This window comes from Pempheris klunzingeri, chromosome 14 (genome assembly GCF_042242105.1).
Source record: "Pempheris klunzingeri isolate RE-2024b chromosome 14, fPemKlu1.hap1, whole genome shotgun sequence".
NCBI classification, from domain to species: Eukaryota; Metazoa; Chordata; class Actinopteri; order Acropomatiformes; family Pempheridae; genus Pempheris; species Pempheris klunzingeri.
In genome coordinates, this window is record NC_092025.1 from 604,955 (window position 1) to 628,980 (window position 24,026).

The following is a 24,026-nucleotide window of genomic DNA, read 5'->3' on the forward strand; positions in this document are numbered from 1 at the left end:
CACGTGCAATAACTTCTGAGTTGATTGGAAAACACTATTTCACTTTGGATGATGTGTACAGTTAGTATTATTTTCACTAAAGGCAACCGACAGACTGAATGGCTTCTACAGACAACACCAGCGTCACTGGTTACATTTAATGGTGAACTCCCTTGGATACCCATAGCCAGCATCCTATTATTATTTCCTCCGTCACTAAAATCATGTGAATGTCTTCTGGCACAGCACTGCTGAATATCTGCTAAATGGCTGTCTGTTAAACATGCAGGTGCTTAGCGCCTAAGCTCGTCTTCCTTTCACGCGTGAAGCTAATTGCATCAGAGAGGCTGAAGGATTGTTGTTTCTGAGTGTGTTCAAGCATCGTGGTGGAAACAGAGGACCTCGACATGGGGCTGATGACCCATTGTGACTGTTCAGCACCAAATCAGTGGCATGTCCGCTAAGTTAAACGAGGCTGTCACTGGTTTATCTTTTGGATGGCAGACCAGATGGTGTTAGTAGTGGTGACGAAAGGCCAGCAGGAGGCACTAATTCCATTGGCCCCTGTACAAAAACAGTGCACAGGAATGAGGGCTTTATACAAATGTGCTGCAGGTTTTCCTCTTCCTGATTCCTTCTGGTGACCATTAAAGACCCCATCACGTCTGGTGATCCCAGCATCCTGGTGAAATGCCCACGCTGCTATTTGATCAGTCGTGGTTGAACCAGTCTGTCCTCCTGAGTGTCTTAATTAGCTTGTAGCACTTGGTGCCCACAGAGCGGGCTGGCCAGGCACCAAGGTGGTGCATCAGCGGGGGCCAGATCTCTATGCAAATTAGAACAAATATCATTGTTTTAAAGGAACATTTCACTACTTTTGCAGCTCTGGTCATTTTCTAAACTCCCTCTGTGTTACATACATTACCACCAGTCTGCAGGTCCGACCCCAAAAGAGCAATCCTTTTTGTGAGGGGAATGTGAGAGCTCACAATGATGAGTTCAAGGCAAATATAATCAGGGTTCAGGCGACGTGTGATATAATTCTGACATGGTTTTGACGAATGAGCACAGAGGGGGAATATTATGTAATGCCTCATTTATACAATGTTATGAGGAATAAAGGGCCTGTCATAGAGAGCATTAGACCAAGGCTTAGGCTATTATGAATCATTTCAAAGGTTTATGTGCCAACACACTAACCTAACAACCTGTGCATGTACTTACTGTCATGGTGCAGTGTTTAATTTTCTATTCTCGCATATGGACAACATGGAAAAGACCAACAGAGTCAAACGTTGGCGCTCACTAATTCAAATAGCATACCTGACACTTTTGACATTTGCAGTAGTAAAGCTATATATCTACAGAAACTAAATCCAGATCTATTAAATCAAAAGATCGATTAGCAAAGGAATGATTTTATTTAGTGTTATTCAGAAGGTGAAAGACCAGGTGTTCTTACATTAATTATGGCCCATGACTTTATAGTGTCTAAATTCAAGTGGGCAGTAGTACATAAATGTGTTCAGGTGGTTTTAACCGACTCTTTTGGACTGATCTTTTGAATATTAAATTAAATTCTTATCTTATCTATTCTGAGCAGTGGTGATTCTTGCTTAAGAAGAAAAATATTTAAGATAAATATCAAAATGTATCCCGCAAAAAGAGAGGACAAAATCCTCCTTCAGATCATCACATTTACTTGAATCAGTGAAATAAGAAATCACAGAAGAAACGACCGTCATCTATAACTGCTTTCATAAAGTGCAGAACATTACATGATATATTAATCAGAGTGGGTCAATCATGTCAGAGCACGATTAGAACAGGAGGTGCAAACATCTGTGTAGGGTCCCTGTGAACACACCCAGCCTACAGACTACATGTTCAATGGACAAATCCAGCGTATTTACAAGCATGTCTTGAATAAAGTGGACACAGCCAATCAACAGTCGATCACTGCTGGAACAGTCCCAGACCAGTACCATGAAATGTAAAGTCATAGTTAAACTGTACATTCATTTGGCTGCATCGTTAATGTTTCTGTGTTGGTCTTCATTAAATATACATTCAACCAATCAGTACATGTCATGATGTAAAATTTAAGTAAGAATTGATTTTTTTTAAAGATAATGAGCCTTCTCATCTTTTTGTCATCTATGTTTTTGACATGTATGATGTGTGCCCATCTTGTTTGTCCTGCATTTAGAAGCACATTAAGTCAGATTAAGTTGTATGAAATGTGCTAAATAAATAAACCTGATTTGAATCAAATTCAAAGATGCTACTTTAGCATCAGCTTCAAATCTAAATAGTTTCAAAAGCTAATTAATCCCATGAATTGACACTGAGTGATGGATACCACACACACTGATACACTGCAAATATCATATCATATCATATCATCAAATTGTCATTTCTGCTCAGTGAGCAGCACGATACATTCAACACAGTCTGCAGACAAAGACACTGAAGCCACTGGAGTCAAATAAAATCATTGATGAGAATAATTGGGTAGGACAAATGTGCTGGGTCCATAACGAAACAACATTCTAATTAATATACCGTCAATTACAGCTAATAAGCATTAATTTCTATGGACAAACGAGGAGCGTCAGAGTCAGAGGAACGTTAAATCTCCTGCCATGCAGATTTGTTGTATTTAAATAGAGGAAAGTGACTGGTGACACATCTTACCTGAAGTGGCACTAATTTAGTAGTGAACGTCAGTAGCACATGGACCTTTATTTTTTAAAATATAGGATATATTTCTCTGAGTTTACCTCTTTACTATGCATTCAAACACAGAGTTCAAAGTCAGGCTTTCATACAGCATAAATGTAGAGTTATTCAGAGCTGGTTGGCCTTGAAGAACAGTTCCAGCTTGTGTGTTTTGCTCACTTCCCTTGCTGTTTTATTTCAGTGTAGATTTTCATTTAAATGACAAACTATAACTGATGGTGGATCTTGTTTTGTCTTTTGACTTGAAATCAGAGATGCCTTCTCCTGTCTCACGTCTCCTCCTGTGCTCCATGCAAATAAACATGTTTAATTAAAAAAAACTTCATGGCTTTGGTGGTCGTTATTTACAGTCACTGTAAAAAACACTTGTCATTCAGAGGTTAAGTGGACTCAGGGGGGTGTGAGAAAACAGGTCTAAAAAAAAAAATGCATAGAATTAGAATAATTGAAGCAACGGACACGAAATACTAAGTAAATACTGAAATCCTGGCCACTGTGTAAAAACAGACATTATCAAAGGCGGCCTGATGAAGTCAGCCGCCGTGGCTGAACTCTGTCCTCAGCAGGGGTCACCGAGCGTGTTTTTGTCAGACCAGGTTCTGGCTCAGAGGCTCACCTTTACTTGCTTCATACGCTGAGGGGCCATTGTGTACACTTGACACCGATGTGGTCTAATGTATACTAAAGGATCAAGTACACCTTGGGCCCATGCGTACTAAAGCAGGGTCAGATCCCATTCAGCAGGCCCTGAATGCCATAAGCACATTGGTGTAATCCCTGCAGACTACTGAAACGGGTAACTGGATCACTTCTTTTAAAAGCACCTTAATGGATTGGCCTGGCCGTTGATTTTCTTTTTTAATACGGAGCATATCGATGTCCACCAATCAAACGCTCTAACCACCCTGTCACTAAGTCGGTCTGCCTAAATTCTGCATCTGGAAGCTCCAAAATATGACCGTTATAAAACCGTGTTTCTGACAGGCTGCCCTTGACTAGGCCTCATGCATGTTCAGTCTTTTTAATTTGTAAGAAAGTGGCAGTGCATCACAGACAAGGGTGGGATTTACTACAGGATTTACTGAAATGAATATTGAAAAACAACAGATATGAGACCTAACAGAATAATGCCCCCGGCTACCAGTCACACTGCTACACTAACATGGGGCATGTAACATACTAATAATCTTTCAGAATAAGCCGGTGGCTTTAACATCTAACACGGACGCAACACTCACTGCCTTTAGCCAGTTCTCTCACACTCCTGATTCGTCATGACACTGACCAGTTTCCAGTGTTAAGTCTCAACTTTGAGTCCCGCACGGCTTCTGTCTCACATCCAAGCACAAACATATGAGGTTATCCAATGAGGTCTCCGGTGGACCGCTGAGAAGGGCACACAGAGACAACAGAACTCAGAAGATGACCTACCCCTTTCGTGTGATCTGTGGCAACGTCAAGGCTCCCCTTGGCCTGCTAGTTATCCAGAGCAGGGCGAGATAGAAAAGTCTTTAGTGCGGCTGGAGTCTTACCTTCCACCCAAAACCCTCTCACCGCTGCCACAGCAACAGAGAGCGGATTACTGGACTGTACCATTCTGTTGTTAGAGGGGATTAGAGTTCACACAACATGGCCCCTTTCTGGGTGTGCGCGTGCCACTGGCAGTGCGTGTGTGCGTCCCACAAACGAGAGATTACCACAATCGGCATTCTCATTTGAGCTTCACAGGCAGAGATTTTACTCTACTTCACTGAAAGTGTAGAATTTTTACCCTTTAAGTGATGCAAACTGATATAATACACACAAACTGAGCCTTTAAAATGCACAACAGTAAAATGACATTTTTCTCCATGACTGATGTGAAGTCATGAGGCTAAACTAAAAGTCACAATTACAAATAATATTCCTTCCACATTATGCAACAAATCTGTGTTTTGTCTTTATGTTATGCGTGTATCTTTCAGCTACTTGGCCAGTGACTGAGCATCATTTCACCGGGGAAGAGATGCTTCTAAGAACAGAATAGAGAGAAGATCAGTGTTAAATGCAGAGGATCAGAGTGTGTGACTTTGGTATCTTTGATCAGGCCCAAGTTCAAGACAGGGAATCATCTCATTATGGCTTGTAGCAGATTAGTATTGGGTCCAACCACAAGCCTTTATATAACACTGAAAAACAGTATTCATGCCAACATAAACATACACTAGGTTTTTGGCAAAACTCAGTGGGCTAAATTTGACATTACCGAACAACGTACAATCCCAGCTGTGACGTAGAAGCAACACCAAAAGAACACTCTACACTGGGTGCAGAAACACGATCCGGTCTGTGTTTGCAATCACATGCTTAATGTCTAATAAGCTGCAGCATCATACCAGCTGGTTAACGGACGGCTCTCAGTTTATGCACCTTTACAGTGACTTAGGGATCATGTTGGATCTACAAACAGATCCTCACTACACAGCAGCTATGATGGCATTTGCTTAGTCGTTGCTAATTTGATCTCATGTCTAACATTACAGATTTGATTAGTTTAGTTTGGTGTGCATGGACGAGGGTTATTTGAGTCATTTCAGACCAACAGGGGTCAGTGTGGAGCCGTGCTGTGCTCTGATATGAAGGGGATGTCTTCACCTTCTCTTCCCCCTCCTCCTTTTCAATTTGCTCACGCTTCTCCAGGTCCCCGGGGTCAGGACTGTGGTTGTGCTGCTGTCTGGATGATGTGACCGACAGCTGCCTCTGGAGCCGCAGCACCTCCCTCTGAGACTCCCTGAGCAGCCTCTCAAATTCCACTCTGCCAGATGGAACAGGGGAGCCCTGCGCAGACACACGGACGTGGATCAAAGACGGCCGTGAGACAATAACGACGTCAATTCAGCACGTTATTGTTACTTTAACTCTGGCTGAAATTGCAAAGTGCGTCCCAAATACTGAGCTGCATCAAAGACCGACAACCTCTGTGCATCGTGATTTAAAACTGGCCTCTTTTTCTCTTGCAAATTAGAAAAATTGATGTTCATGGACATCAAAAATATCAAAGTCATCTAAATTGGACTTTATGTTTGAAGTTTCCCGTCTAAATTGAGAGAACCACCTCGGCCTCCCTCCCTAACAGGCTTATCAGTGAGGTAAAAATATGTTTAAGTTGAATATGGGATCCAGCACAGACTCAGACTCTCATTAGATCAATGCACAGCTCAATGCACAGCTTACCCTGTAAGACCCCTCATTATTAAACCCAACAGATGTTCACATTCAGGAGAATGAGCTCCTGGACAAGTAATTAAAAACAGGCACTTAGAAAGGCAGCCTTTTCCTGCACCGTCATCTAGTCATCAGCAGTGACGCAGCCTTTGTAATACGGGCTTAAGAGGGAGTTAGGATGAGCAGTGCCCGTGTTGTCCAGCAGAGAGCGAGCTTGTGGCATTATGAGCCCGTGGCAGGGCTGATGGGTTGGGTTAGATAGGACCGAACAGATAGGATCAATGAAGATCAGAGGTATGTTAAAAGGTCCAAATCAGTGACCGCAGTTCAGTGTGGGCTGAATAAACTAGCTGCTGAGGAGGAGTTGTGCTGTGAATACCTTGGTGGTGCCCAGCCGAGCCTCCAGCTCTCTGCATTCCTGCTGTAGGGCGGCAATCTCTTTGTCCTTTGACAGCAGAGCATCGGCGTGCTGGGCGAGGTCACGAGCCCGCTGACGGGCAAACGCCCTCTTATACTGCTCCACTGACCCGGGCCTCATCAGTGACGGGGAGTTCACCTGCACAAGAAAGCAGATTGGATCAATTCTGGTCAATGAAGCTTAAATGTTTAATCATCAGGCTGATTTGTGATTATTTGTGAAACTCTTTTACAAAACTGCATGGTGGTGTATTTTTGTTGTATGGTTGTCTGTTTTTAATTCAGTCTGGTCCTGTTCCAGAAAATGTTAAATAATTTCAATAAATAAGAGTAAGAAGGAAATATTTATCAATCACCAGGAAGAATTTCATGGACAAGGGGATTAATAATAAAACACATCAATCATAAAGAAAGACTTCAATATGGTGATTTGGATTCAGCAGAATAGTTTTGTGTTTTTTTACAAGCACAGCCAACCAGAAAAGTTAACTCATTCAGTTTCTAGACATTTATGAGGAGATTAAGATCAACAGCAGTAGTTCAAAAAGTCTTTAAACTGCTCGTTGGTGTTGGTTTATCAGAAACACACTGCTCCGCTCTTCAGAGAGCAGCAGGGGGTGAGGGAGGAGGGGGAGGTCCCTCCCTCAGTGTGGGGAACAGGTGCACTCAGAGTACACAGCAGCCAGAGAGCGTAGCAGCCTGGACAGAGGAGGTGGTCCATGAAGTGTTTGCTCGACTACTGTGATCCTCATTGCTGCTGGATCCCTACTCTGTTAGGCCAAAAACCTACTTCAGAGTTCAAAGACACATACTTGACATTGTGCAGCTTTTCATTAGAATCATATTACAGAAGCAGATGGTTGATTTCATTATGGTGTTCACGTCATTTTTAAGAGAGACTATTCTTTTTAAGATCACTCCATCAAAAGTGGTCTGGATCTCCTGTGAAAACGGTATTCTGTCCCTAAGATGATGCCCAGAAACACAGCATAAGTAAAAGCCACTACAGTAACTCCTTTTCATAATTCAAAATTGGGCTGAATCTACTGTATATTTTTCTGTTTTTTTAATCAGCTCAGTAAACACCACACTTTATTAAACTACTCAGCAAAAGCTAACGTCCATCTGGAGGAGTTGCGTTTCCATCATATAAGATTTTTTTTTAAGGATGTAAATAATAAAACTGGCAACCGTCTCTTCTGTAGAGATGTGACACCTCAACAGACCACCTGGACTGTCTAATGAAACATCCTAGTGATGCATTCAATTATTTTACAGGGCGCTGGTTAGTTTTCCAACAAGGCTCCCATTCATCCCATCCATTCAACTCGTTACAGGAATTATGTTGATGTGGTTATTTGGGTGGTGCTGCTTGATAATGAGTCACTTCCAGCGTTTGGGTCAGAGCGAGGGCAAACACGCTGGGCGATGCACTTTGCAGTGAAAATATTGGGGGTTTTGTTTGTGCGATATACCACTTTGAGGTTGGCCTCCTGCAGTTTCCGTGCCCTCTCTTCCAGCCTTTTAGCGAGAACAGCCAGCTCTGTGTTCTTCCTCCTCAGCCGCCTGACCTTCTCCTCCGTCTCTGGGGCGCTGCTCTTCCGCTAAACACATGGGAAATAAGTATCATCACCAGACAACGCCTGCAGCAAATACTAACACCAACACAGCAATGCCAAACAAGAAAGTCACACAAGCAGTTATTCAGCGTGGCTTATTGATGGTTTGAGTTTCCCTGAGTTACCAGCGGAGAGTCACAAGACACACGGGGAAAGGCCAGCACAGCCATCCCATAATGATCTGTTTATAAGGTGAATACAGGACTGAAAGCACATTTTCAATGTTTTGTTCCTCCTTTCTGTGCACCTGGCCTACTTTCTAGGAAGCCTTCAGTCAAGTCTACAAACTATTTTTAGTCTCACCAGCAGGCCATTCTCCTCCCTCAGTGTGGTACAAGTCTTCTCCAGCTCATCGAGGGCTCGCAACAACTCAGAGTTCTGACGCACCAGGAACCCGTAGTCAGTACCATTCTGAAAAACAAGCACAGCAAAGGCAGACTTAGAGTTCACCGACAACTGGCTTTTTTGTTTTTGCCAAACACCGTGAAAGCCAAGAGTATCAGTGTGTCGTCTGTTGAGTGACACAGAGATACGGTTTCGTTTCTCTAGAATTATACAGTACGTTTTGTTCCATCTCTGAGTTAGAGGCAAACCTCCCACTGCTGCCGGCCAATGTTTACATAGAGCTGTCCAACAGTGGCTGACAGCTGACAGCCCACTGAGAAGGCTTTTCATTAGACCGACTCAATCAGCCTATCACTGGCACTCAGCACCTATTATACCACACTAACTCAGCATACGAGGAAGGAAGGAAGAGCTCCGCTCTCATATGGAGCCCAGGAGAGAGAGAGGATTCAGCAGATTCAGAAAACATCCAGACACTTTCATTTGTTGCCCATTTTGTTCTATTACAGACTTGATTCTGTGAATTATAATGATTATGTGATCAATAAAGTCTATCTAATCTAAATGATTCTTTTGTTATCTGCACTCCATGATGACACAGTCTTGAAACACACTCGCTTCCTCCGTGCAGATGCTCTCAAGCTCATGGAAATTGGACAGGAATACCAATTAACTGTGATCTTCAGGTTTCTTAATGGATTTTCAGTTGAGCTCCGTCCAGGCTTTATCTGTCCGCCCTGAGAACATTGAGTCCTTTTCCCCAAAGCCACTTCCGGGCTGTTCAGCTGTGGACTTCAGTTTGTTGTTTTGAAGACTGACAAACCTTCACCTCACTCTGCTGATGACCACATGGCTGAAACATGCTAGCATGTAGACCCAGCGTATGTTTAATGACTCAGTCAGTTGTTATGTGCTCAAATAAATACACACTGATGTTCTGTAGTAGTCTTCCATAGTGGGCGTTGCACAAATAAGCTTGTTATATTGTGAGCCCTTACTGAAGCGAATCAGCAGTAGATGTGGCAGGACGGTCAATGTGGTGCTCAAGACTGTCATTGGTGTTTATGGTCCAAGCGCAGGAAACCTGGATGTGTTGGAAACCTCAGATTGGTCCTCTAATGATGGCACCCTGAGTCTGTGACCGGGATGCTAGTAGACCTGGCACACATGAACGTGATGGCTGCGATGTGAGCAGATGGACAGGCAGGGTGAACAGATACACTGGAGGTAGAGGGGTGGTGGGGGGGTTGTCCTCAGAGTGAAACACGTTGAACCAAACAGTCGACTAGACTAGACTAGACTAACTGTTGAGAGAGGTAACACCGCCTCATGCTAGCCGTGGTCGGCCTGACTAGCGTGCAGCAGTCTGCAGTATCCACAGACAGCTGAAGGAAGGAGTGAGGAGAGTGGTTAGACTATCTACGCCTGACAGGCTCACAGATGGCTCCACATGTGAAACACCAGTAAATGTGCTAAAATGTGCTCAATTATGTCACCATAATACTCTTGGGGTCTAATTACTAACCGTGAAAAAGCCACAATGCCACTTCTGTAACTGCACAAAGACTAATTTATATCACACATCCTGATGACTTGGTGCGGTATCATGGGACCGTCATCTTGTGAGATTATGTTGTCTTGGTAACTGCTGATGATGGGCGAGCTGGCGGCTCTCCAGAGGGCTGCTAATGCTACTGTACCTGTTATTTAAGTCAATACTAATGACCAGCTGTTTACTAAACCAGCAGCTGAGGCTCGTGTGTGTTCTCCATCCAATACTATTGTAAAGGTAACACTGGACATCCTGTCTGAATATCTAGTTAGTGGGTTACTAACTAGTGCCAGTACGACCATATGTGTTCACGCTCCGCACAGACTGGCAGACAGTGTTCTGACTGAAATCATTAACACATGAGCTAGTGAGGAAAATCATCACCAAAAGAGAATGAATTAAAACTGTAGAAGCAGTAGCTCTAAAATACGAGCTAATGTGCACCCTAACCCTGCCTTATCAGAGAGGAACAATCTTAAGATAGTCGACAAATTGCAGCTATGAATGCAAAAAAAAGTCACTTGGTGGTGACCGACTGCTGGTCTCCAAAATAAGTGCGTGGTCTAGTAAATTTTCAACACCGTCTAAATTAGTTGTGCAAATGCTGCAGTCAAAGCAAAGACGCGATCACTTTTTGTCACTGCAGGCAGAAAAGATGCTTCATGGACGACATTTATAATCAATACAGGCAGTGAGTCAGCAAGTACATCCTCCTTAAACTTGCATGCCCTCGTTGGGCAAATCTTGGCACCAGCTAAGAAACTGTAAGACATCTCATTAATCTGGTTAAGCATTAAGGCACATTATTTATTTGACAAGGAAACTACCGAAGCTATGACACCCCTTCATTATTGACATTCTTTAATTATCTCTCTGTGTGGTAGTTTTTAGCAGTAGTGACAGAGTCTCACATTCCTGTGCTGGATTCAGATTACCTATCTGACACCAAGGGATTAAGAGTAAAACCATACATGCATGTAATCAAGGGGCAATTTTATTTAGAATATAGACGGAAAACAACGCCTCTGAGTGTTGGTCAGAGATTATTAAGACGTTTTTGAGCGTAATGAATCCACCCATCCAGTGGCTGTGCACACTTTCATGGTCAGGAAGCCACCACAGGATGAAACCCTCCTCACATGATGAATTGGGACACAGAGAAACTGTGTACCGTGCATCATAAAAGCCCATGAACAGCACTTTAATGACCAGACTATTTGCTTTGTTGATGATACATGAATTTTTCAGGGACATAGGGTAGTAACTGCGTAGGTTTGATTTATCTCTTGTACCTGAACACTATGGATATGAGAGTGCTCGAAGTAAAAGGAAAAAAAGGTAAATTGTTAAAATCTATTCAATTTGAATGAGGTACGTTTTTAGAAACATTTAGAAAGCATTGTCCTCCTACTATAACTTACAGCTGCTAACAAAATGACAAGCTTCTTTAGGACAGGCCCAACATTAATAACAAAGCAGCCGGCTCCACATGACGCTGAAGTACCTTACGGCTGGGACAGCGGCATGTGCTCATCACAAGGAATGACACAGGAGCAACAAAGGAACAAAAGAATTGTACATTAACAAAGGAGTGCTGCCTGCACCTCGTCATCTAACCACTTCACTGGAGCTGCTTCTCCACCCCTACTCTCATGGAACATCTTAGAAAATGTGCTGACAATATCCAAATATCAATATGGGCCGATTTTCAGTTAAATAAGCAAAGAGCAGTCAGTCGCTGACTGAATAAAGGCCTTTCAGTCTGTACTGTCATGTGTGGCAGATTTAAGCTTACTGAATGGCAAAATAGAAACTGTTCAACACACACATACATATGAACAAGTTCAAAATGAAAGATTTAAAAACTAAGAAGGGACTGTTTGTATCTGCGGATGGTGAAGAAAGAAACAGAAAGGTTTGAATATGGAGAACTTCAAACATGACACAGCAGCACAAAGTGTTCAGTTTGAACTACCAGTTGCCGGCACAGCAGCAGACTTGATGACAGCTCTGATAGTGCAGCAAAGGAGAGTGGATCAGAAAATAATGAGGCTGTTATCTGTGTGATAAAAGGTAAGAACTGTAATGAAGAACTGAAACACACTAGTCGCAAGTCAGATGTTAGACAAGAGGCAGAGAAGTAAAAGAATACTGAATGTACTAAGTGTTTTACAGGTGGTGCTTTGTCTCTAAATGACTTTGTGATGCAGCTCAGTAAAATCAGAGCAATGTTAGAGGTGACAACACCACAGGGTGCCATTATTAAAATGTGCTGCATCAAGCCAATGGCAGAGGACACAAGACTCCACTTCTCACTTAACAACACCTGACGTGATGCTCAAACACCACAACTAGTAGGAAAAGTTGCTAGTCGAGGGGGATTGTGACATTTTTGTTCATCGAATGCAGAGATGCAGCCTTTTGTACACAGCAAACATTGTTAACCGGCTCAGAGAGAGTGAGCTTCAGCACTCGGATGAACCTTTGTGTCCTTGAGAGTTATTCTGCCATCAGTTAGAGGACTCAGCTGGTCCCAATGTGCCACTCTTCCTCTCAGGAGGACGATACGAAAGCCCAATCAATCACGTCAGAGGAAGGCCAGCCAGAGTGAACTCAGCCTCCGCCTGCCTCCATTTGGATTCTAATGATCTTGGAGTCTGTCCATGTCTTCTAATTGTTCCCTGGGAATCACACTGAAGTACACCGGAGGCTTTTCTTAAGGCATGAGGTAATGCTGGCTGCTCGCTCACTAAGAACCACCCTACCCTTGCTTCTCTTGCTGCCACAGAAAAGGGCTGCAGGTGGTGAGGTCCACCCAAGGCCAGTGAATTAGCATTCAGCCAGTTCTCCTCTCTCGCTGCAGTGCAGTTTTCACATGGGCCTGGCTCAGGAAGGAAGGCAGATGTATCTCAGTAGCAGGAGGACAGGGGTCTGTACACAAACGTCTGTCAGGAGAGCCTGAGCCTTGGGCAGGGCAGACGGGCCTAATGAAGCCATCTCCCTCTGCTCTGTTTGAATCAGTCTGCAATAATTGTGGTTATAAGCAGATACATGTAGGTTATGGGCAGATAAACCACACATGCTACACTGAGTGTGGGTTTATAGCACAACATGCACCATAGATGTGAATGTTTTAAAGCATTTTAGTCTAGCATTGTATTCTAGTTACAAAAGGTGGTGTGTGAGATATTTTGTGCTGTGAAAAACCTCTATGGCATCTGGGTCAGCTTCTCATCACAACACCATTCTCTGGCTCTTTCTCCACTGACAGTAAGAGGAGGAGCTGAATCACTCTGAGCTGTTCAGATTAACACAAAAGAAGAAATATCTTCAGGTCTGTAAAACAGCTTTTCAGACGGGAGCTTCATCGACAGCCAATCTGACTTTCCTGTGCAGGAGATCTCTGCGTGTGAAAGATCCAGGTTACTGGAACCAACAATGTTGCAGGATCCACTTGTGAAAGGGACTTTATTTGGACTCAGAGGAACAGACCCATTGAGGAACATGCTCTGTCATACCATACCCTGCCCTGCCACAGCTTATTCAGCCTGCTGCAGCCTGGCAAGCAATATCAAAGTATCCGCTGTCGTACCACCAGACGGCTGAACAGATTCTTTCCATGACAAAAAGAACAAGTTTTTCCTGTGTAGCATGAAGGGGACAACTTTTGAAAACTCCTGTTGTAGAATGACAAATAAATTGTGACCTTGTGACCTGGCACACAGCTGCAAAGGGACTTTTATCCTTGGTTTTACAGGTCAATCAAATCAACCTAACTTGAGTTAAGTATTAAAATAAAATAATAATATCAAAGAGAAAACTGTTACCAATCATCCACTTGTGTTAATTTTACAAGCAGACATTAATAAGACTGAACTTTGAAAGGATAGCAGGCTAAGCTGGGTCCAGCTGCTGTTTCATGCACCTCTAGGGGTTTTAGTCAAAATGGCTTAAAGTTTTGTGGAATTCATCCCCTTTCTTTGGCATTTTATTGCAAGTTCTAAAGTACTGCGTGCAACACACACACCATGGGTAGATTAAAGAAAAATAGCAGAAGAAAAATATGTTAGAATGTATGTGATGTATTTGGTTTGATGTATTCTTGCAGTGCACTGAGCCTCGAGGGCCACCGTACATTCGTCAGGTTTTTCCAGACCACGTAGCAACCCCGTCTTCATTATGTTTCATGGTATGCTGTTAAAAGGATGAGGAGGTTTCTTAGATGAAAAACAAATTAAGAATGCAATGTTAGGCATAATGGGAGAAAGAGACAGGAGACAGAAATGTTTGACAATAAATCTAGATACCATTTAAAATGCTATAAGGAGAGGAGCAGATGTTGAATTTTTTGGCACAGCAGGGGACTTTCGTTACCCATCAACAAAGATTTGAGTAGATCATTAAATGCTTGCAGATCTATTCTTACATATTCATAAGTCTCACAACCAGATTATCCTTTTGTCTGGGATCCACGGCGAGCTTTTGTAAGGCGTATGGAAATGTCTACAGTCTGGTTTCACAGAAACACCAACATCAGCATTTTTAGCTGACAGCTAGAAATCCCCCACTATAAGCCTCTAAGGAGACATCAAGACAAAGGCACACACACACACACACACACACACACACACACACACACACACACACACAGGTTTTACCATTGTTGCCTCTTTGTTAGACATGATATTACAAGTGGCAGCATTAAAACGGCATCATTTCAGCCAACTGCAGCCCGTGCAGTCATAGGGGCTGCTACTGAAGCTACACAACAGTACACCACCAATTATACCTAATTGTAGGGATACAAATATGAAAACCTTTATTTACAGTGGTTTAGTTGTTAGCCAGTGCTCTACCGTTCCCATAGAAACATCTGAAAAGCTTTTGGTTAGGCCTGGATGGAAGAAGGACAACACATTTCTGCCTGCATTCTTACAGTGAATTTCTGTAATATGATAATCACTGTTTTTATTGCAGCGTGTCTCAGTATTACAGAGACGCAGAAGAATTTGTATTTTTAAAAAAGGACCTTTCAGTTTTTATGGAATATTATTACTGTGAGGTTCTTTCGGTATTCTACAGTTTCTACTCAGGCTTTTCCTAAAACTACAAATGGACTTTTAGAAATGCACAACCTGCAAGGAGTCGCTCAGAGGACTGGCATGAAGGAGGCTGTCTGCTGAATCTGGAAATGTGCCTTAATTAATCCAGGCCTTTACTGCTCCCAGTAATAATGGAAGGGGAAAGGCATCCTCGCATAGACCCAACCCTCAGACACGACACGGTCGGAGAAATGACTCCTGGACACGGTTTTAATTACCAGCAGAGGCGAGGAACAGAAAACGCTCCACTGAAGTGGACACTAATGGACTTCCCAATATCAGTGAAGCATTACAGTGTCGAGCCAAATCAATGACCGTCTTTGTGTCTGTCTCCTACAAAATCGGTGGTTTCCAGTGGCTTTCCAAGTCTGTGTTTTGGTCTAATTACAATGATCAAGGTTGCAACATCCACTTTATTCATAGGACAGAAAAAAAACTAGGCTATGGCAAGTGCTGAAGCTCCTTTGAGATCTGTGGCACTGCAAAACTTGCTGATAGTTTGAGTAAAGTAGGAGGCTGCTACCTACGGTGTTCTCAAACAAAGCAGAGAAACATCTCTTTAAAAATCTACACAGAAAAAGACCCACAAAGCTGTTTGTGGCCTGAGGTGTTTTATTAACAGCAGCTCTCTCCCTGTACTAATATATAAGTCATGAAGGAGCCCTCTTAAGTGTCCTCGCAAATCCCCTCCTGTATTTATCACGACTCATCTCCCCCAGGGTACCTGACGGTGACAGATTAGGGGGTCTCTCTTACGGCGTAAGAGAACAAAGAGCCAACATGAGACACCCCTTTACCCCCCCCCCCCCCCCCCCCCCCCCACCCCCACCCCCCACCCCGGGCATCCAGCACTACCTCTACCACCCCTCCTACGAACGTCCTCTGGGTGAGGTTGTGTCAAAATGAAATGCACTGTCTGGGAATGCTTGTTAGTGCCTTTCCCCTTCTATAGGTTTAGAATATAAGATGCACATACATTTCAGCTGATAACCTTTATACGCTAGGAACTGTCTATCCAGGGATGGGGTTTCCAGCCATTAGTCTAATGCCACGATGTGTTCACATGCAGCAATAACTATGTGCTAGCAACTGAAATGCATGCTAGGTGTGACATTAATTATGATAACTCAGATCTTGTCTCAGTTATGACTTGGAGCTTCATTCTTACAAAGTCATCACAATACTACAGACGCAGTAATTAAAATCCATAGTAACATGGCTGTCTAATCATCTCACAGTCCACAAGTAAAAATGTCACAATCCCCCGAGCCTCTGGGGGCTTAATAAGGTGTCAGACATGCAGAGAACATCTGGCTCTTTAAAAAGTCAAAAGATGAACAGAAGGAGGGGTCACCAAATTATTCCATTTAGTGCCGTGTCGGCAGAATGTGGGTAGAGAGGATACAGAGTGTAGTGGAGATGATTTGTGTCTCCCCCAACCCTCCAAAGGTCCAACCCGGGAGCTTCAGAACAACATAACCCTTAATCTTGTCAGAGATAATTGCATATGCATACAAGCCCCTCTGCACCCCCCCCCCCCTCACTATCACACCAGCAACAACTTAATTTGTGTTCTAGCATAAAAGACACACTTAGAAATGGTTTTACTGAATCTGCTTTAACATTTAAAACCACATCAGTCATCACAATAGGGCAAAAGAGGCAACATTTTGCTTTATAAAGTGTGTGTGCACATTGTGACCACACACACACACACACACTTGTGCACTGCACTGTAATATTAGACTACATATTGACTACATATTGACTCATATACTGAATATTATATTTCCTTCCTAAACAAATTTTGACATTCATGTTCATTTGCTACTTTGTCAGCACGTGTACAGTGATATGTAGAAAATCAATATTAAAGACACAATAAAATTGACACTGAAGTGTTTTTTTTGCTGCATTTGTGAAGTGGATGTGGATGACTGGGGATAAACAACGTTTGAGAAAAACAATCAAAGTGAGCTTATGACAAATCAGGGCATACAATTTAGCTAATTTCATTCTACACACTGAGCTAGCTGTGCTAACAACCTACAGTGCACTCAGCCAGAAAGACGAGTGCATAAAACTAATTGAAAAAAGGCATCCAACCAGCCCCACAAGGACCTTGTCGCTGCTCTTGATGTTGCCAAAAATCACTCCCCCTACTCTGTCACTGTCATCTGGCAGTTTTCCCCAGCCAGCATCTCATCACCCCAAGCTCTCTGAGAAAGAGATTGAAAATCCCTCCGAATTCTTAGTGAGCACTGGAAAGTCCTGTCCTGAAAGTCAGGTGCAAACACGTGCCACCACTGTTATTTAGGGCTCTTCAGGGATACTTTCATGTAGAATCACCATGAGTGACTGAAGACTATCGTACTTATGTTTAGTCAGTGGCGGATGCACTGACGAGTTTACAGCTTATTGGTGGGTTTGGGTATTCATTCTCTCTGTTGGCCGTGTTACAAAACATTGATTGAACTGTCCTTGACACTAGGAGGCAACACTAGCTTTAGTTTTACTCTTAAATACACTCGGTTAGGCAACAATCAAAACAAAGGAACAAAGGCTGATGTTACAAGAAAACCACATCTCTCCATCCAGATCATGTGATGTGATGATCTAGAGGTGGGTTTGGCCATGAGTTAGAGACCGGATATTTAACATATTCAGAAGAACGTGAAACACCAGGCTTAATGTTAGACTCCAGATGACAGAAGCATTAATAAATCACACTGGGACAGGGCAGCACAGGGTCAAGGCAGACAACAATGCTGCACTATTCAAATGCCTAAACACTATTACAGTGTTCCACAGCAAACCTTTACCAGTCACATTCAATAAATGAACATCTGGTAGAGGCACTCTAGTAATGAATGGCTGAGGTGACCTTTCCTGACATTGAGTGGTTCAACAAAATGAGTCTCCCTTTCCTCCTCCGGGTAAAAAGCACTTCCAATTGTGAGGCGAAACACAGGTAATCATGGGTTTGATCTCGCCAGCAGTTTGGGAGCAGGACCAAGTGAGGCAGAAAGTCCTTGGAGGTTGCCAAATATGTAGCAGTCTGGATGCAGTCAGTAACTGTGAGGATGGAGAGCTGGAGAGCCTTTGTGTGATGTCTGAGCAGCAGGCGAGCAGTGCAGGTGCAAAACAGATGAGTAAAGAAACAGCTGACCTCAGAGTAGTGACACAAACTATTCTCCACCATGTAGCTACTGTACGAAATCCAAACTATGTGTGCTTTAGTTCTCACAATGAATTCAATGTCATAAACTAGGCTTGTGAGAGTATTAAGGATACGAAGAAAACGGGAAACAATAAATGAAATGCTCCCGCCGTGTGACAGACATGATTTTAATATATTCTGAAGAGGAGCTGCAGAAATCAGGGTGTTCAGAGTGTGGAAGTGACCCCCCACGCTGCGTGAGGATGCAACGGCGAACACAATGTCTGGTCCATCGAGACAGTCTGCAGCCAGACAGCGGACAGACAGCCAGACAGACAGCGATGTTTGGGTGAGATATGGTGAAAGACCAATACTCCAGAGATTCCCCTCTCACAGCTCTATCAATTATTCACAAGTCATTACATGGCTGGCCAATATAACACATTCATAAGTTCACACACACACATGCAGCAAAAAGAAGGCATACAGAATCAGCAACAGGAGTAAATCTTATAGGGATGATGATTTTATCTGGATCCTTTACGACGATTAAGTGATTAATTGATTAGTTGATTGTTTTGAGTCTTTAAGAAGATTATTAAAATAATTCTCCTCTGTGTTCACATATTATTGAAAACTGAATATATTTGGTTTGTAGCTGCTGGTCAGACAAAACATGGGATGGACATTATTCAGTGTTTTCTGATGTTTTATAGACTAGAACGATTAATCAAGAAAATAATCCACAGATGAAGCTGCAATGCACATTATAAGGATTTGTTGGAAAAGTACGAATCATGAAGCATTCTTCATTGTCTCCATGTCTGGCCAACTACGTACATGTAATGTACATGTACGAAACATGTAGGATGAGAATATGGTTATTTTGCAAATACATCACAACTTGAATTTAATATAATACTATGCACAATTTAATTTGCCTCTGTTCAGCGTTGCTATTATCTTAGGGTTCATTGATTTGCTAAGAAATCATAATGGCCATGTGCCTGAAGACAAAAGTAAATTGCTTTAATCAATCTTACATGTGTCTGTCTAACACAGTGGATGCTGGGCTCATCACCATCACTTCATCAGAAGCAGAACAGTAAGTGGATGAGTATGAAAATGAATATCCCCTCTTTGAGCTTTGTGGTTCATTTCAAAAGATTGCTAGCAAAGTTATGGTAAAATCAGGTCTGCTGTACAGACTGCGCTCCACTTTCAGATCTCCCATGGGCACAAACTGGGTCGGTGGTGACCTGTGGGGATGGCACCAGTACGTCACAGTCCAACACCCAACCCTCTGTATTTAGCTACAGATCAGTACCAAAGCTGACTTTCAATGCTGCCTTTTACTCTGAGAAATCCTACTGCATTTGTTACAGAGCTGCTTTGACTATGCCAAAATATCTCTTGCTGAGCATCAGTCATGCCATTATATCCACAGCGGGGGAAATGACAGGTTGACAAGCTGACAAAGTCTATATAACAGGCTACAGAACCACAGACTGAGTGACAGGTACTCTCATGTTGGGTTCTTTTACGAGACAGGAAACGCCCCCGCCAACTAGATTAAGTGAGGTAGGTCCTGTATGAACAGAAGCACCCGGAGGGCTGAAACAGGCTCGCACATCCTCCAAAGTCAAACAGCCTGACCAGATATATCTACAGACTCCAGAAGAACTGTTTTCCCTGACAGACTGAGCAGCAGCTCTAGTTAAACTGTATGTGGCAAAGTGACCAGATCCCTAGCCACTGGACAAAGGTCTTTATACTGGTACTACACCAAACAAAAGGATCCCAAACTGTGCCAGCCCGGCCTTAGCTCCATAATGACAGGGAGGGATCACAGCTAAACACAGGCTCAATCTGGAAAACTAACTGCCTTCAGTGGGGTTATTCAGGAGGAACATGTTTTGTTTGTGCATCATGTCTTTGTTGCTCCATTTGGACGTAGCAGTGTGGAAACCAAACAATCATTAGAGAGGCAGCCATATGTTGTCCAGACAGGTGCCACATAGGACCACACAGTCAACAAGCTGAGCCTTCAGAGGCTCCATTCTTCCATGAAGCAGAAAGACTGACACTGACAACTGCTCTATTTGCACTCACAGACTAATTTAGGTTTTCTATGAAACTGAGGTCAACACACCAGGTGACTGAACACATCAGCATCATCACTTCACATTCAACTCTACTATTTCAGTTTCTTCGTCACAAAACACTCTTTTTCACCCACAATGAAATAAAGTTGGCTGAAAGACTGAGAACTAAAATATTTCCATGTCCTTCATCAGCCCATCCCAACTTGTTTCACATAAGTGGCAGCACACACTTAGCAGTGACCTAAAATGACTGGACATATGTGGCTAAACTCTTTTTGCATCTTAACTGCTTTCAGTGAGTTCAACGCCACATGCAGGAGCTCCACACAAATCAGTCTGCTCTTTTTGTGCTGTTCACATCAAAGATCTCCTCGTACCACTGCACCAAGACTTGGCAGGGGGGCTCTATCGGAGTCTGAAATCAGCACTCCACTTCTCAATAATCAGGGGTGTGCATCTATTTACACGTCTGATGACACAAACAAAGTTTAATTTTGGTATACAAATCCGTTCTTAACTTCAGCTTCTCTCAATATCTCATAGAAAAGTTTCAGAAGTACTTAGTAGACAAGTACTTAGAAATCTCAGAATTTAAAAAAAATCAAATCTCATAGATAATCCTTAATTGAGAGTTATTTACCTGATACATTTCTTGATGATGTCTTTCTAAACGTTCTGCTCTATGGGATAACCCAGACTGGATCATGGAAATCTGATGATTAATAACACCTACACAGTGAAACCAGACGTCTTTCTATATGCTCCATTTATGACCCAGCCAATTCTTATGGGGGTTTGCAGAACATGAACACGGGGGCCATTTTCCATCTACAGTTTCACCTACTTTCCTTCTGCTGTACAATACCTGCTCTGCTTCTTACATCAGTGTTTTACTCCTCTTATACAGGATGGCAGAGATCCATTTCATTCCTTCTAAGAACACCCTAAAGATGCATCCTGCTGTAGGAAGCCACACAGTCATCAATTACGGGCAGAACTGGTGATAAGAAAACAAAAACACAATCATCACACCCCCTCCACAAATAATGGCGTAATTATGAAGAATAATGTAAGAGAGACAGCCCCCTGCTGAGAAACACAACTGCAGACCCCCACTGGTATGAAAAGGTCCAAATAATCATTTCTAATGCATCAATTAATGCACCCTCTCAGCTTCAGTGGCCACTCCTCCTGTGGTGTGTTGACAGTTCATTAGGGGGTTTTACTGCACTGTGATTGTGGTGATTTGGTAATGAAGTGGTGGGGGTGGGGCGGACAGCAGGCAATGTTGCAGACAGATTACCACCTTGGTTAATTTCTGCCTCAACTAAGGACCATCAAACCATCCAACTAAGGACAAAAGGACTGTGGTTTTCTGGAGGAATCGGTGGTGGAGAATACTTGAGCGCTAGCAAAGGGGAAGCATGGCTCAAACACTTCATACATGCCAACCATTAGCTGGAGTTACTCACACACTTACCATAAGATTCAAGTAAATCACCAAATTCATCTGAGAACAAGTATAATCTGACACTGAAATACTAAAAGATGACAGCACAGAGACACATATCTGTGTATGTGGCAGGTTACAGAGGGGCAGCTGGAGCTCATGTTGATGTCATGTTGTCTTCATGTGCTGCTCTTAACTGTTTATTTGGATCTGGTGCTACATTAAAAAGATCTATTTTGATAGTTGGCATTCTGATGGTTCCTTACACGGACATCTCTCACTGTGCAAGCTTTATGAGAACCAATCTCATACGTGTATGGGAACCTCGTGGGTTTGCTATTGATTTTTAGTTGACCACCATTAAGTGGATCTTCTGCACTAACAGGATATCAGAGGTGTGAAATAAAGGACAAGGTCACAACAGGTCAGCGTAATACCTGCCAACCCTCTGTTACTATTAAAGCACCAGCAGCACTGTCCCAGATCGAGTGTCAAGATAATGTGCTGCACACACGAGTTGAGTGCAGCATCACTGTAATCAAACATAAATGACAACCCCACGACTCTGATCACAATCCCTTTGCCTTATGTACTTCATAGAGTATGAAGAACCAGCCAGTGTATTACATTTTGAGTCATAAAACACTGGTTGGATTTACAGTTTGAAAATCTCCCATCGCACTGCTACGCTGGCTCTATGACCAGTGAATGTGCAGTGTAATGCCTACTGCACGTGTCCAGGCCTGAAATGTTTTCATATCGACCATCAACAACAAATGCTTCACATTTACCTTGCGCGTTCCTTCGGCTTCAAAACCATTGAGGTTTGCATAAAGTGAGTGGTGCCTTTTTCCTAACAGTGACGTTGAAGTGATATTAGCCGTGTTTGGCGCTGCCTTGTCCAGGGGCCCATGTTGCTTATTGTCCTGCTCTTCTGACCTCCCCAGCTCCTGCTGTTGCGGTCCAAGAGCTTCAGTCACCTCCAGGCTCTCCATCTCAGTGCGTGCCGGCTCGGGCTCGGGCTGCTCGGGCTGCTCGGGCCGAGTGCACAGGTCATACATCACTCAAACAGGGCAGATGGGATCGACGTGACCAAAGGAGGTGCCCGGCAAAGACCGAGCCATCGCAGGCTTTTCATTTGCTGGATGTAACAACAACACGGATCAGCTGTGGCAGGGCGACTTCAAAATGATAAAGATGTCACTGTCCTCCCTGCCTCCCACAGTTCATAAGAAGGAGTGCTCATAAGAAAAAGGAGCTAAGGAAAAGGAGGGGAAGTGTCTGAAACCAAGCAAAGTACTGCTATTGCCATGGTTGTCAGTCACCCAACACTCAGCCGTAAATGTGTAAATCCCTAAAAACGAGGAGTGTAATGTGACAAAGGCAGTTCTTTGTTCTTGTTCTTTGCATAAAATCTGTTACACCAAGAGTCTGTGTGCCATTTCCAAGACTAAACCAGTTCGAGACAAACCAGGAGTTGCAAAGTACCGCCTCCCTCACTGCACTGTGGCGTTCTCCAAAACGAGGACAACCAGCTCCAAAGGGATATTACATATTTTCGGCCTCGGCTTGTGGAGACAGCTCAGTGAATGTCATCGTCCTGGTAGCTTTGGTTAGTATATAGATCACAGCGTAGCATTCAGATTCACAGTCCTGCTCGCTACACTGACAGCCCGTTTCTTCATGCCTTGCTGCTCTGCCGTGTGTGAGGGGGGTTTGTCATGGCTACTTGTCCAGAAGAGGGAAGGGAAAAAAACACACCATGCCACTTCTCATCCTACGCAATGCTGAAACAGCGCATGCAGGCCCAACTGAAGTAGCAAACAGGAAGAGTGGTGCGATGGAGAAAAAACAAGAGAAGGATCTAACTAACAGGTCTCCACTCCGGTCCCCATTCTCTCAGTAAGGCTGAGATCCAGGAGGCATGTTGACTCTTCAGCTGTGAGTCTGTCCTCGGTGGTACCGTCGTGTCAAAAAGCATCTCATCCGGACGCAGCAAGAGTCGACAGGCTGCATAATCCCATCTTGGTTAGAGCGCCATAAAGGTGAAGAAAGAGGACGAAGGGAAAAATGCGTGTGTGTAAGACGGTGAGTGTCGCTCAGAGGAGGGGGTAGGGAGGACTGCTTCCGTCGCCCTATCACAAAAAGGCAGGCTTTGAGACGGGGCCCAATCATTACCGTGACTAAAGCTCGTTTCCATGGAGACGACGCTGGAATGATGTTGGCTGCCTATTGATTGTTCAAGAGGCAGTGCTGCAACACGGAGGCTGCAGGAGGCAGGCAGAGGAACAAGTGAGTCCAGTCCAGACTAATTCTAATGTTTTACTGCAGAAACAAATAAGGTGTCTGAC

The 24,026-nt window shown here is 43.4% G+C and overlaps 1 protein-coding gene across 1 annotated transcript in view; it reads right to left on the reverse strand.

Annotated features, from left to right (window-relative positions):
• LOC139213058 (peripheral-type benzodiazepine receptor-associated protein 1) overlaps positions 1-24,026 on the reverse strand; it is a 54,632-nt gene that overhangs the window by 25,415 nt on the left and 5,191 nt on the right. Inside the window, exons 2-5 of the mRNA XM_070843671.1 lie at positions 8,265-8,372; positions 7,818-7,946; positions 6,305-6,481; positions 5,356-5,538 (exon numbers count right to left, since the gene is read on the reverse strand). Coding sequence (XP_070699772.1) covers positions 5,356-5,538; positions 6,305-6,481; positions 7,818-7,946; positions 8,265-8,372 — 597 coding nt within the window. The remainder of the gene's footprint in view (positions 1-5,355; positions 5,539-6,304; positions 6,482-7,817; positions 7,947-8,264; positions 8,373-24,026) is intronic.